This window comes from Protomyctophum parallelum (assembly GCF_964188405.1).
Source record: "Protomyctophum parallelum genome assembly, chromosome: 20".
In the NCBI taxonomy this organism is placed as follows: Eukaryota; Metazoa; Chordata; class Actinopteri; order Myctophiformes; family Myctophidae; genus Protomyctophum; species Protomyctophum parallelum.
The window spans coordinates 30,660,352-30,674,299 of NC_139718.1; the positions used below are offsets into that span (position 1 = coordinate 30,660,352).

General features: G+C 43.4%; 1 protein-coding gene across 2 annotated transcripts in view; it reads right to left on the reverse strand.

Moving 5' to 3' along the window:
• The window catches only part of atrn (attractin), a 158,010-nt gene that overhangs the window by 59,898 nt on the left and 84,164 nt on the right, over positions 1-13,948 (reverse strand). For both annotated transcript variants that reach the window (XM_083792563.1, XM_083792562.1), the window contains exon 25: positions 11,172-11,233. In XM_083792563.1, the coding sequence (XP_083648689.1) occupies positions 11,172-11,233 (62 nt within the window). The remainder of the gene's footprint in view (positions 1-11,171; positions 11,234-13,948) is intronic.

The window sequence follows — 13,948 nt, forward strand, 5'->3', positions numbered from 1 at the left end:
GTTATTTTAACTACGTTTGTGCGTCACTCTTGTATGATAAAGTCGGGGATACATTTACAACAAAACTATGGAGATACGTACAAGGTTTCTGCCTGACAGCAACAACATGCAAGTAATTCTCAGCAGTCTACTTTGGTGTTGCTTCAGCGAAAAGACAACAAGCTGAGGGGGAAAATGTGTGATCCTGTAAGTGCACAGCGAGGAATGGGAGCCGTTGTCAGAGAAGAAAGATTTTGTTTCCCCATTGATCATATTCAAAATGGCACTGGGGACACCAAAACAAGACCTTGTTCAGGAAGCTCCCTTTCTTTTCCCCCTGGAATAAATATTGCAGATGTAGCTTTTTGGAGGGGGTGGGGGTGGGGGGGGGGGGGGGTGGGAGAGGGGGTTGGGGGGCTGATTTTGATTACGTTGCGATTGATGGACGAACTGGTCAAATGTCAGGATGGGATGGATGTCGAGAGAAGAGCGGGAGGATGGGGAACAGAACACACAGGGATTGGATAGCAGAGTATTCAATGCGGTGGTGGCGATTGATTACATGGGAGTTGGAGGTTCAAGGATAATGGAGGAGTGGAGGACTAGTGCTGGGTGGAAGGGCGTATTGTAGTCAGAACAGAGCGTTCTAATACCGCACATCATTGTACACTGTGTGCGTCAACCGACAGAAAGAATAATACCAAAGTGAAGTTTTTCCCAGGGTGCACGTGTGCTCCTTGGGAGGGGCACATGTAAAAGTCTTACTGTTATACAACGCATAGCGAAATGAGCTGATCTACAACACGTTGCATTGTGACACAAAGCAGACACACACACACACACACACACGCACACACACTCTTGTGAGTCTTGTCCAAGCCACCTCGCAATTTTAGCCTTTTGATTTACAGTGTGAATCCCTGCCCAACAAAACCCTCAACAGCAACCTGTTAGCTGATGATGCAGGTCAGGAGCAGGTGTCAACACTGCAGAGAGACGCTTCCAGGCGCTCAGCCTACGGCGAACCCTCTTGCGTCTCTTCGATGCGTGTTTGAATCGAGCACGTATTCCTTTGAGAGACGAGTGACCCACATTGCCAGTGTGACTCATTCACCTGCCCAGACCTCCATTGCCCTGAGGGTATCACCCCCCCCCCCCCATCATTGTGTGTCCCCCTATAGGGCGCATGGCTGACTAACTGGTTAATGCATCAACCATACACTTGGTCGCAACAGCCATTCCATTATGAACTATAATAATTCTTCTCACTAAGTATGACATCTTTCAAAAAATATTTAGGCCGCCTTGGGGGCGATTTAGCAGGAATCTGTCAGGTGCGTCATGGTTGTTTCATTAGGTTGCCTTTGTTTTCGAGAGCATTTTATTATAACTGATGGCTTATTATTATCATTCCCCTCACGTTAACCTGCACAGCCCTGTGTTCAACAGATAGAGAACAGTGTTAACTTGTCACTGCCTGAGTTGAGGGTTCAATTCCCTGCATACAGTAGATGGATCAATAATGATGCTGGCAGGTTCAGAGTTCAATAGCATTGCCATTTGCTACCATGACTACAAACATACTACATAGAAGTGTTACAAGTCCTGATTTCTCCTTGGTGTCGAACACACCGATCTACAAGCTCACAATGTGCCACTGCAGGACTTGTTGTGAGCTTATAGATTGCCTACAGAACTTGCGGTGCATGCAGCACGACACCGGCATGCAATTAAGCATAAATCAACCTTAGGAAACCCCTACGTGAAACATTACAATTCTTGTAGTCTAGTATGACTCATTTCAAGGGTTGATCCACATCGGCTCGGATTGTTCTTAAGAACTTATATCGCTACACGTGGAACATTTCAATAAGTGTTTCATTCTCATGAAGTTGGCCAGACGAAGTATTCCCCTCGTGCCATGATGTTAATATTAGCAACAGAGGAGCACCCCTGAGACTCGTCCTCTTGGGGAACAGAGGTTTCTAGAACTACAGGGATTCATCAGCAGGCTATTGGAAGGTTAACTGATGCTTCATTTGGTGTGTGTCTGTCTGTGTGTGTGTGTGTGTGTGTGTGTGTGTGTGTGTGTGTGTGTGTGTGTGTGTGTGCGCAAAAAACTACCATATCTGCTGGGCGAAGTACAACAATGTGCACGCAGCAAGATTCGTGAGTTGCTGTGATAGGAGAAGGATATCAAACGGAACACAACCACCCTAAAGACTAATTAATCATTGTGTATATCCCTGCACTATACCTGCATCCAGTGATCTTGGTACATAGAAATTGATCTATTGAAGATTCTGACTTTCAAATGTTAGTTTCAAATTTTAGTTTTGATTGTGTTGCTTTGGCAATGTAAACGTATGTTTTCTCATGCCAATAAAGCCCTTGAATTGAGTGTGTGTGTGTGTGTGTGTTGTTTGACAAATAAAAAAACTTCAATAGGTCGACAACTCCTCCGTTCAAGAGACATTGGACTTTCTTCTTCTTCTAAGGCTTATACTTTGATGTTAGAAACCAGAAAACACAACAATAAAGGCCAACAACAACACCACCGAATGATGGTCCTCATGCAGACTTCCCTGTTGCTGAAGTAACTGTATAACCTCGTCACCGGTGGCGTCATTTTGGGCGGGAACCCCGTTTGGTGTTAGCATTACGCTATTGAAAAATAGCAGATCTACAAGCTCATAGCGCGCCACTCGGTGGCGCGCTATGAGCTTGTAGATCTGCTATTTTTTTTAAATCGTGAAAATGCGGCACAAATCTTTGAATATATATTCTTTCAGAAGACTTTTTTATTTATTTCGATGTCAGGTCTAAATGGGTTAACATCTGGATTCTAGCAGCCGATCTGCTTAGACCAACAACAACAATGTGTCTCACCCGCCATTGCAGTTAGGCGAGTAAATCTATGAAAAAAAAGCACCTTACCCCCAAAAAATTGCAACAAAAGGTTTCTCAACAGTTTTTTGTAGTATTAGGTGTCCCTAATAACATACTAAAAGTTTACCAAAGTTTGTCCACCCGAAAGGTGTTATTTTCAAGATGGTGTCCAAGATGGCCTAAAAACCATTAAAATAGCCTAACTCCTTCATTATTCATCCTAGACAAGTACTTTTTGTGTCTAACCCTATGTTTTCAAATTGCAGAGATACAATTAGATAATTGTGAAATCCAATATTGTGTTTGTGACTCTGTTAAAACCCTCTGAAATAGTCACCAGTTTCAAGTTAACTAAACTAAATGTCTGAATATTTATATATTTTTTGGAATAAGGTTTCAAGATATCCTCAAAACACAACAAAACTAATAGTCACAATTTTCAGTAATTCAGAAGGTTGTGGCAGAGAATATTGTCAGTTGATAGATAATAGCCTACATGATTGCAATATTGAAACGTTTTGGATAGCTCGGTGGATGAACTTTGGCTCAAACTACTGTAAATAATTCATCATTATACACCCCACCCAAAACTAATTTCTTGCATTATAGAGCGTCGCAGTCCAGCCCCCTTTCATGACGACGCCAGGCCCAGGAAATAATTCCCGATGCATTTTTCCTCATAGACATTTCGAAACGTATTTATTGAAAGACATTATAAGCGTCGTACAAAGCCAACTCTTGTTGTGACAAATCATGACAACAAACACAATATTTTGGACCAAACAAATAATTACAAAGAAGAAAAACAACAAGTGTTGTAATCTGCTGTTTTTTTCTACTTTCTAATTCTTTGTTTGGCCCAAAACATTGTGTTTATTGTCATGATTTGTCACGACAAGAGTTGGCTTTGTCCGCGGCGTAAACGTCTTTAAATAAATACTTTTTGAAAAGTCTATGAGGAAAATGAACGGTGATTTCTTCTCCGTCTCTCTCGAGGGGGCGGGACTGCGACGCTCTACTTACTCTTAGTGCAGAGTAGTCAGAACCTAAGTCTCTACCGGGTGCAGAGGGGCGTATGATAGGTGGGGTTGGGTGAGAAGGTAAAGGGGGGTCCGGTCTAGAGTTTAGTGGGCCTAGGGTTCCCCTCAGGTGGGTACAGGGGAGTATGGGGAGTGGGGGGTCACTGGATTTCTCCCTGGGGACTTGGAGCACAGAAGAGCAAAGTTAAGAAGACCCTCATGGTCTTCTCCTCTATGCATGTCCGAGGTGGCTCATACAGTACATGTCCCATTAAAGCTATGGGGCACTTGAGCTTGAGAGATTGGGGCTTGTCTGTCCCTGTGGTGGTAGTTCTAAGACCTCCATGTTGTGCATTGCAATAGCCACATTCCAATATTCAAGTATACATTCTTCATGTCCAGGAGGGGGGAATAGACCTGCATCGTTTTGAAGTAACAGCAATCATGACATGTCACACAGTTGGATTGTTGGACCATTCCGGAGCTCCGAGGATTGTCATGTAGAGGAAGAGAAATGATACGCCACACATTTCAACAAAGACAGTTCTGCAAACGATACACGAAATAACTTTTCATCTTTGCCATATCTCACTCCAAGTGGCTTAGGGAGCCTGCACTCTCCTCGTTCTCAACCCCTCCAAAAGCAAATTAGCATTTGGGATTCAAACGATTTCTAAGTCATGGCATGCTGGAGAACGGAGTGTGGAGGAGGTAGAAACTAAGGAATTGGGGTTTCTCTTAGGCTGGGAGGAGTGTTCCTATGTCGCCTGGCTCACTAGTCCCACTGGTCCCATGTGGACCATGCTGGCTCTTACTCCCGAGATAGGACCTCTTGAGTTAGCATAGGTAGTGAGGACAGTCTCCACTGATGGTGGTTATAAGACCTCCACGTTGCAAGACTGTCAGGCAGACAGTCGTTTTCCTAAATGTATGTATGCTGGTCCCAAATGGACCTCCTGCTGGCTTTGAGCTAGGCACTAGGTGGGCATAGGTATACAGGAGGGTGAGACCCACATAGTGGTGGTTATAAGACCTCCACGTGGTGTCCCTATGTCGGACTGGCTCACAGGAGAGTCGGCGTCTGGTTGGTGGCTGACCATTCATATTACTGGGGGCCCCCAGTGACTGATCATTATGTCGCAAAATGTCCTCTCCCCTCTCTAGAACAGCTAGTACAAAAATTCAAAAATCACGAAATGAGGGGCACCCACTGTATTTATATCGACCACATGTCATCCTACATTGTCATTTAGTACCATGTAGTTTAGTACCCTAAACAAACATTAAAGTCCATATAGTCTTGGCTGCCACATGACTTAAAGGCCCGCTGACACGCCCCTCGGGAGATAAGAACGGCTATCAAACAATGCTATCATGATTCTGACGTCAGAGTGTGACAAGCTTTCCCCATCGACTTCTATGCAGGCTCGCTGGGCTTGGTGGCCGTAGTAGCATAGCAACTTATGCTACTAATTTGGTGTCACATTTAGAGTCATAATTGCTATAAATATAGTATAATAAATAAATTATTTGAAAAAATAAAAATCGCTCGAAAATCCTCGTTACAATGACATTGAGTTGACGTGTAATTTTTAGGGTAAACTGTTGCATAATCGCAATTTCGCGTGACGAGTTCCATGCTCTCCGTCTCCCCCCGCTGACATGGCCTCAAACACGGCTAAGTGCTGAACAGGGCTCCGCAGCACGGAGCTTCACAGGTTACCACTGCCTGTCTAGCGGGGGGAGACGGAGAGCATGGAACTCGTCAAGCGAAATTGCAATTATGCAACAGTTTACCCTAAAACTTACACGTCAACTCAATGTCATTGTAACGAGGATTTTCGAGTGAAAACATATTTTTTTTCAATTACATTTATAGCAAATATGACCTAAATGTACCGTCAAAAACGCTAGCCTGAGCTAGCAGCCACTTGTTGCTAGCGCGGCGCGCTGTAGCCCTGTTTCAAACTGTTTCAAACTGTTTTCAGTCAGACCACGTGATGTGCTGTACCACCCATATTAATTTTGGGGCGTGTCAGCGGCCCTTTAAGAAGACATGCATTGGAGGGCCTAGCACCCCTCAAACATGTATTCTGACTGTTGTAGCCAATTTGATGATTTTATATTGTGGTTAAGTTCTTGTGAAGTTGCTATGACAACCTGGGCATAGGCGGGTTCAACCAATCACAGGGACAGCCTACTTGTATGGGTCACAGGTGCACGGCAGCAGGGATTTGGGGAAACGCCACAGGGATGCCACACAGTTTTTCAACCGTGCGTCTTTTGTTTGTTTTTCAGTTGTTATGATTTTATTTGTTTATTTTGTAGCACCAGTTTATTGTTTAAGTTACAGTTTGAGTACCCTGCAAGCAAAAATAAAACCTTTTAAATGCACTCAACGAGACGACCTGAGTTACTGTCATCATCACCACGCGTTGGAAAGAGCTTCACACCATTATCCCTCACTGGCATTCTTTTGTTGAGAAGTTGCCTTTACACTGACCATTAGGTCTATATGCAGAAAGCAATGCTTGTTTGTTGGATAGCAGCAGGGACACAGCGTGGAGGGAGGTTAGATTGGGATTCTATGGGGAGACCAAGACTGGAGCCCAGGGCTCAAGGTTATTGCCAGCAGTACCAAACACAAAGTAAATGTGAAATTAAATTTACACACACAACTACTACAGTCTCGGGAATAAGAAGATGTCTGTGACAAGCATAACTGAACCCTATATCCGTGCGACACTCCACCACCTACCTATATACCAAGATACATGTGTGATAGCTCTGTACTGACTTACACACCCTCTCTAGTCTCTAGGCCCATGAGGGGCCATTTCTCTCCACTGTATCCCCACTGAGTCCATCTTCCCCATAGACCAGACAAGTGGCCATTTGGTTCTACTGAGTGTGTTTGCTGCAAAGACACTTTGCAATGTTTCACAATGTTTGTCCCGGCCCACAGTATGGGATCCACTACCCTTATAGGGGACTTATTTTTATTATTATTATTGCCAGACACCTTTACAAAAAAAGGGACATTTCTCTGACATTTCTCTGTAAATTTATTCCATGACTTGTGTAATATTCCCATGCAGTCTATCACTTGGCAGCCATGCTTTTACAAATGTCACATGACAGTACCACCCAGTAATAATGAATATATTCCTTATTGTTATGGTATCAAAATAAATCTCCTGAAAGCTTCAACATAATGTGAATTGTGTATAGGTGATGAATTCACCTATACAGCAGTACGGCATTATAGAAAAGGGAAATGTCCTATTACACTGTTATAACCTTATAAACAATTGCTTTAATATATCATTGTACTTTTATATAATTTATATATGCTAATTGGATTCCTAGATAACCAAAACATACGGTTAGACACCAAAATTATTTTTCTAGGATGAATAATGGAGGAGTAATGGTATTTTAAGAACTGGCGGCGGCCATCTTGAAAATAACACCTTTCGGGTGGTCAAACTTTGGTAAACTTTTAGTATGTTATTAAGGACACCTAATACTACAAAAAAAAGTTGAGAAACCTTTTGTTGCAATTTCTTTGGGGTCAAACCATATTCTTACCCGCCTAAGTGGTGAATGATAAGAGCCAGATATCTTTGGGCCATATACTGTATACTGTACATGACTCTACTACTGTACCGTCTCTACTCTATGCTTTGTCAGCATATTTCACTACGGTGTGTGTTAGTACTGTACTCACTGTGGTCACTTTGCTACAAACAATCATTGCCTGAGACTTATGCAAGGAGAAAACGTGTTGTTTGGGTCACTTCTTTCGACTACAAGGAGCAGTTGGAAATGAGTCGGTCAACATTACTTTAATGACATTTCCATATCTTTCTGGATAGTTCTTTTTTTCCCACCAAATATCTTTTGTGCAAGCTTGGGAGACATGATCCTCTAAATGACATGAAGATTAAAAAGTTTCCAGTGGAACATCTCAGCGAGTGGGACAAAAGGTTGTCACATGCGCTGTCATATGCACTTTGTTTGCAGTGATTCATAGTTTCAAGCCCCGGGTATGCTATAATGGGACTGTCATGACCATCTCTTTTATTAGTATAGCTCGGTGTGAGTGTGGGCACAGAGAGAGAGAGAGAGGAAGAGCGAGACAGACCGACTGCCGGACCACAATCCTGCTACGTTTCCGGGTTTCAGCTTTCCCATTGCACTTTTGAGCAATGGGAATGCTGAAATCTGCAGGGATTGATGATGACATACTGTCATATTGCCCCGTTTATCATATAGGTATTGGTAAAAGTATAGACTGGTGATATTAGCTATAGTCTAAAGTTAAACATCTGGAAAAGGCCTATGTGCAATAGCCCTAATGGAATCTACATGTAAAAACGGCAAGAGTAGGCAAAATGCCACATATTTATTTAAAATTACAGTATCAAATTGGCATGGCCAAAATATTGTTTGAATCCATATTTCACCGTAGCCTTAAAATATATATGGAAATTCATCAACTTTGTTTAGATGAATATTTTCCTTTTTTCTGTATTCATACTCCTATTTTAGAGCCGAATAAAAGTGGGTTTGGCTCTGTAGAGCCTACAATGTGACGTCATTTGGCTCTGTAGAGCCTACAATGTGACGTAATTTGGCTCTGTAGAGCCTACAATGTGACGTCATTTGGCTCTGTAGAGCCTACAATGTGACGTCATTTGGCTCTGTAGAGCCTACAATGTGACGTAATTTGAGGTTCAGGGGGGCGGGTACCCGAAGTTGGCTCTTCGGTGCTACTAAAAATATCTGACGAGCGGAAATCATTTCAGCACTACAGCGGTAAAATAGGAGTATGAATCGGCCCTAAGAACGAGTGAATTAGGAAAGGCAAATCATTTGAGTTATGCTTTGTCTATGACATATTCCGTTGATATACAGAATATGTCACAATAGTGAAAATAAAACAAAAATTATATGCTGATAATGATGACAGTATGACACTTTTTTAGTTTATTTGGCTGCAGTCCGTGAGCAGCAAGTGGAAAGAAAATAGACGAGGTGTGTCTTTCTAAGAAAGACACGTTGGAAACGCTACTGGTAGAATGGCAAACATTGTTTAGAGTGGACAGGGCTCAGAAACAGCTACTGGTGGGAAATAAGAGGGGATGTAGGGAACAGAATGTGAGAAAGAGAGAGAGAGATGTTAACAAACGAGGACATTAAATAAATAGCAAAAAGGAAATTGATAAGTTTCGTCTCTTATGCTTTGAATGCAGATGTGTACTGACGTGTGTGTATTAACATGCATGCATTTCCCACGCACAGCAAATTGCAGGGTTTGAATTTGTGTGTTTGTGTGTGAGGTGCAAGGGAGGCAGGTGAGGTCGGTTCAGCTTTAGTGCGACAAGACAAATATTGCTCCAACTTTTAATGCTTCCATCCAACAAAAAAAAGCCGATAGATCAAAGCACCCCGGGTGAAAGATGGGAGGATTTTCAGGCGACGTTCAAAAGCGTTGCTTTCTGAACATCACAGCAATCGCTCACACAGGCTGCTCACAAAAAGGCCTCGATTCGTACAAATCAGCACTATCAAGGCTGTCTGTCTGTCTGTCTGTCTGTGTGTGTGTGTGTGTGTGTGTGTGTGTGTGTGTGTGTGTGTGGTGGTAGGTGCGTATTTCTTTGTGCATTAAAGTGCTGTTTGTGTATGAATTGTACGTAGCTACAGGATCAATAAAAGCACTATGACACAGAACTGTGTAATTTCTTTAAGGGCATTGTGCTGCCCAAACACAACTGCTTCAATGGCCATATTCCCTTCAGGGAGAAGGCCTGCATGTGGGTGGAGACACACAAGCACACGCACCCACGCAAAGAATGTGGTCTATAAGGGAGGCACACAGATTATACACACAAACTGCACGCACACACATCTCCAACGGTTTCCCCACTTTTGGTCCTGTCCAGTTTCTTAATCGATAACACATTACAGCAATTCCTGAAGAGGTAGACTCCAGCCCTGGGATATATATTCCATTTTAACACATGCATGTGCATAGGTGCACACACACACACACACACGCGCATGTGCATAGGTGCACACACACACACGCGCATGTGCATAGGTGCGCACACACACACGCATAGGTGCGCACACACACACACGCATGTGCATGTGTGCGCGCACACACACACACACACACACGCATGTGCGTACACACACACACACACACGCATGTGCGTACACACACACACACGCATGTGCATGCGTGCACACACACGCATGTGCATAGGGGCGCACACACACACGCATGTGCGTACACACACACACGCATGTGCATGAGTGCGCACACACACATGTGCATGCGTGCGCACCCACACACACACGTGCATGCGTACACACACACACACACACACACACACACACACACACACACACACACACACTCACACACACACACACACACACACACCCACCTTCTACTTCAACCCTTGATTGGGGTCCATATTGACTCTAGGTGGATCACCATATGGGATTGCTCGCTTGCTTGTGCAAGTGAAAGTATTGATATTGACACATTTTCCCTGATCTTTCCTAATTGCTGTACATAAAGCAACAGTTGCTGTCATACTGTATGTTATGCAAACCAAATTCAGTAATGGAGAAGAGCAGACGATGTTGCTCTTATTTTCCATTGTGTTATTAAAAGAACATAAGCATGTTATCCACAGTTCATACTTATGTACAGTATGCGGTCCTGTCACCAAAACCGTATACCGGTCAGGGGTTTTGTCTGTGCGGTAATGGAAAGTGTTATTTAGTCGTGGTGATGTCTTTGTGTGTGTGTGTGTGTGTGTCAGTGGTTCCCAAGTTGGCCCGTGGACCCCATTTCAAAATATATGCCAAGGACCCCCGTAAGAGAAGATTTTTATGGCTCTAGCAGTCATTTTCAACCATTTTCATTTCAAGGACCCCCAGTTTGACATGCATTCGTCTACTGACCCCAATTTAATGACATTCATATCTCTGGGACCCCCAATTTATATTGTAAAATCAACGTTAATTGATAAGTATAAGTGTGAGAGTGTACAAATGGAACCAAATGGACCCTAACGGGTTCCATTTGTACACTCTCAGAGTTACAGACCCACAAGGGTCCATTTGGTTGCAAACTATCATTTAGCTGGGGAACCCCCTGGAACTGCCTCAAGGACCCCTGGGGGTCCCCGTACGCCACTTTGGGAACCACTGGTGTGTGTGTGCGTACATGCGTGCGTGCGTGCGTGTCATGGTGGGACTCACCTGAAGAACGTGACAAAGAACTGCACCAGGTCCATGAAGTTACTGTGCTGGGAGAAGGCGATCTGCAAAGTAAGAAAAGACAGTGATTATTGATTATTATATTTCTATTGATGATCTCGCCTTGTACTTGGCACAACTGTACATATAACATCCATGTTAATTAAATACATTAGAAGAGACGACGAGAGAAAGAGAGAAACAACTAAAACTAAAAAACTAAAAGTCTAAAAGCACTACTACAATACACCAAATATCTGGTTTATGACCAAACATTGATGAACAATCCAAGAAATCCAACAAGAAGCTTTCAAGATATGTTGGACCGATGGACCGACATCACCATCATTATGCCTAATTAATACTTTGATCTGTGCCATGTCAAACACAAAAACAGATCTACAAGTTTAATTTATACTTTGTTCTGTGCCATGTAAAACACAAAAACAGATCTACAAGTTTAATTTATACTTTGTTCTGTGCCATGTCAAACACAAAAACAGATCTACAAGTTTAATTTATACTTTGTTCTGTGCCATGTCAAACACAAAAACAGATCTACAAGTTTAATTTATACTTTGTTCTGTGCCATGTCAAACACAAAAACAGAACTACAAGTTTGCAGATATCATATTTTGTGTGTGCTACTCCTGCAGGCACGCAACTATAAATCCCCCTCTGCTCCTAGTGGGGCTAAAAAGACAGAAAGAGAGAGGGGGAAAGTCAAGAGGGAAAAAATGGGAGACTCTGAGAGACAGATAAAGAAGAGAGTGAGGGAACAAAGAAAATCTGCTTTAGCGAATAATTTCAAATGGACGGCTCAGCAATACTGTCTCATAATCACGCAGACTCCAAACCGAAAGTGACCTCCTTCAAAAGGAATCAGGGGAGAGGAAGCGACAAATGTCGCCTCTGCTTGGAATTACAGGCGTCACATGTTTTATGTATCGTCCGCTCTGCATTGTACACAACCAAATTGCTCAGTGTTAATTTAACTGAATGCTAAAGGTGCATGTTTTTGGACACGAGGATCTTTATATCTACATGAGGGGGGGGGGACCCTTCGAGGAACTTTCACCTGTGCACTTCACAGTAAGTAAGTGTTAGCCGTCCATATGAGGTTCTGTGTTCCGTACTTCAGTGTTCACGTCGGTTGCAATATGTTCACTGCAACGCGGTGTGTTTGCTGTGCCTTTAAAACGGCATGTGAGTGAGGTGCCATTGTTCTTGTACCCGTGTGCAAGTACTTGTGTACTCCGTTGCCATGGAAATCATCCAGTCTATTCCCCGTCCTTGTGAACACTTTGTGAGGCCGTATTGTGTTGCCGTCGTTGCCCACAAACACATCCCGGCACTCAATGGTTCTGCGTCGTCCCCCTGCGCTGCAGACTGCAGTTGACGTCCTTCTGTATCCGTACCTCACATGTCGGTATTGTGCCGTTATGCACATTGTCCATATGTCTGTCCTATTGTGCTGTGTATTAGGATGTGCTGCACTGCTATGTTAGAGGTCAACACGGCTCCTGCACTGTACGCAAAGTGATATTGTGGAAGTTGGTGGTGGGTCTTTACACCAAGGCCACCAAGGCAAATTACTAACCATTCATTGAAGTCAGTGAATAAAGTTATTTCTTTTCACTGATTAACATTATTAACAGCTTGCTAACTTGTGTTGAATGCAAGAGCCCAGTTTTCTCAACTTCTATTCATTCCTCATGGGAAATTACACTTTCCCTCTTTTTATTTTATTTCTTTGTGAGTTCCACATCACATTCCCCTTCAATTAAACGTGTGAAAAGTCAGCACCTGAGCTGCCACGCAAACCTTGTTTTCCATCCATGCGTGGGCAGACAATTCTCTCTGCGTAATCATCATCAAGAGCAATCGTACTAATGACATCCTGTCTTAATCAAGGTTGCCAGGAGTAGAGTTTCCAATACCTAATGTACCGCACAGCCCCGAACAGGACATACCCCTGCCTGGGACAACAGTGCCCCTCTCTGCCCAAACATCGGTACTGCATCCCAGACAGCAGAGCTTGCTCCACTTGTATTCACTCACACAAAGCAGTCCTTTTCTGCGGTGACACCTCAGACCAGATCACCCATCCCTGCTCATTTTTATTCACTACACCATAATGCACAGTGATTTGCATATCATTTTGCAGGAATAGAAGGGAGGGGGATTAAAAAAAAGAGAAGAAAGGGGGAGAAAAAAAGACAAAAGCTGGGGAAAACGGCTGTGCTCACGTCAGTGTGGGCTTATGAATACTTAATACGTGCTCAGTTCCCCAAGTAGGATAGGAGCATGTTAAACTACAGTGACTCGCTGCAAAATGAAATGACAACACAGCGCTAATAACCATGGTGACCGCTGAATGATAAAGGGTAATGTCAAACGATAAGCCAACGGCACATGACCTGGACATACAAGAATGACGTAATGAGCATTCATGCACATGTTCACACACACACACACACACACACACACACACACACACACGCACGGACGCACCATGCTCTGCCATTATGAAGAAGAAGTGTCAGTAAAAATAAAATGTCTGCGGGTCTCATTTCCCTGTGTTGTCGGGACCATCTGGCTTGGTAATGTGTTGCTGTTGATTACTGTTGAGGTGCAGAACCCTCCGTGAGATCGTTTTCCTCCAGACAGTTGAACACAGAGGCGAGGCGAATAGCGATAATGTGCCCATTGAAAACCTGCACTGATGATGTCATCAGCATGGGACGGGGGTAGGTAGTACACAAAGACACCAGATGTGT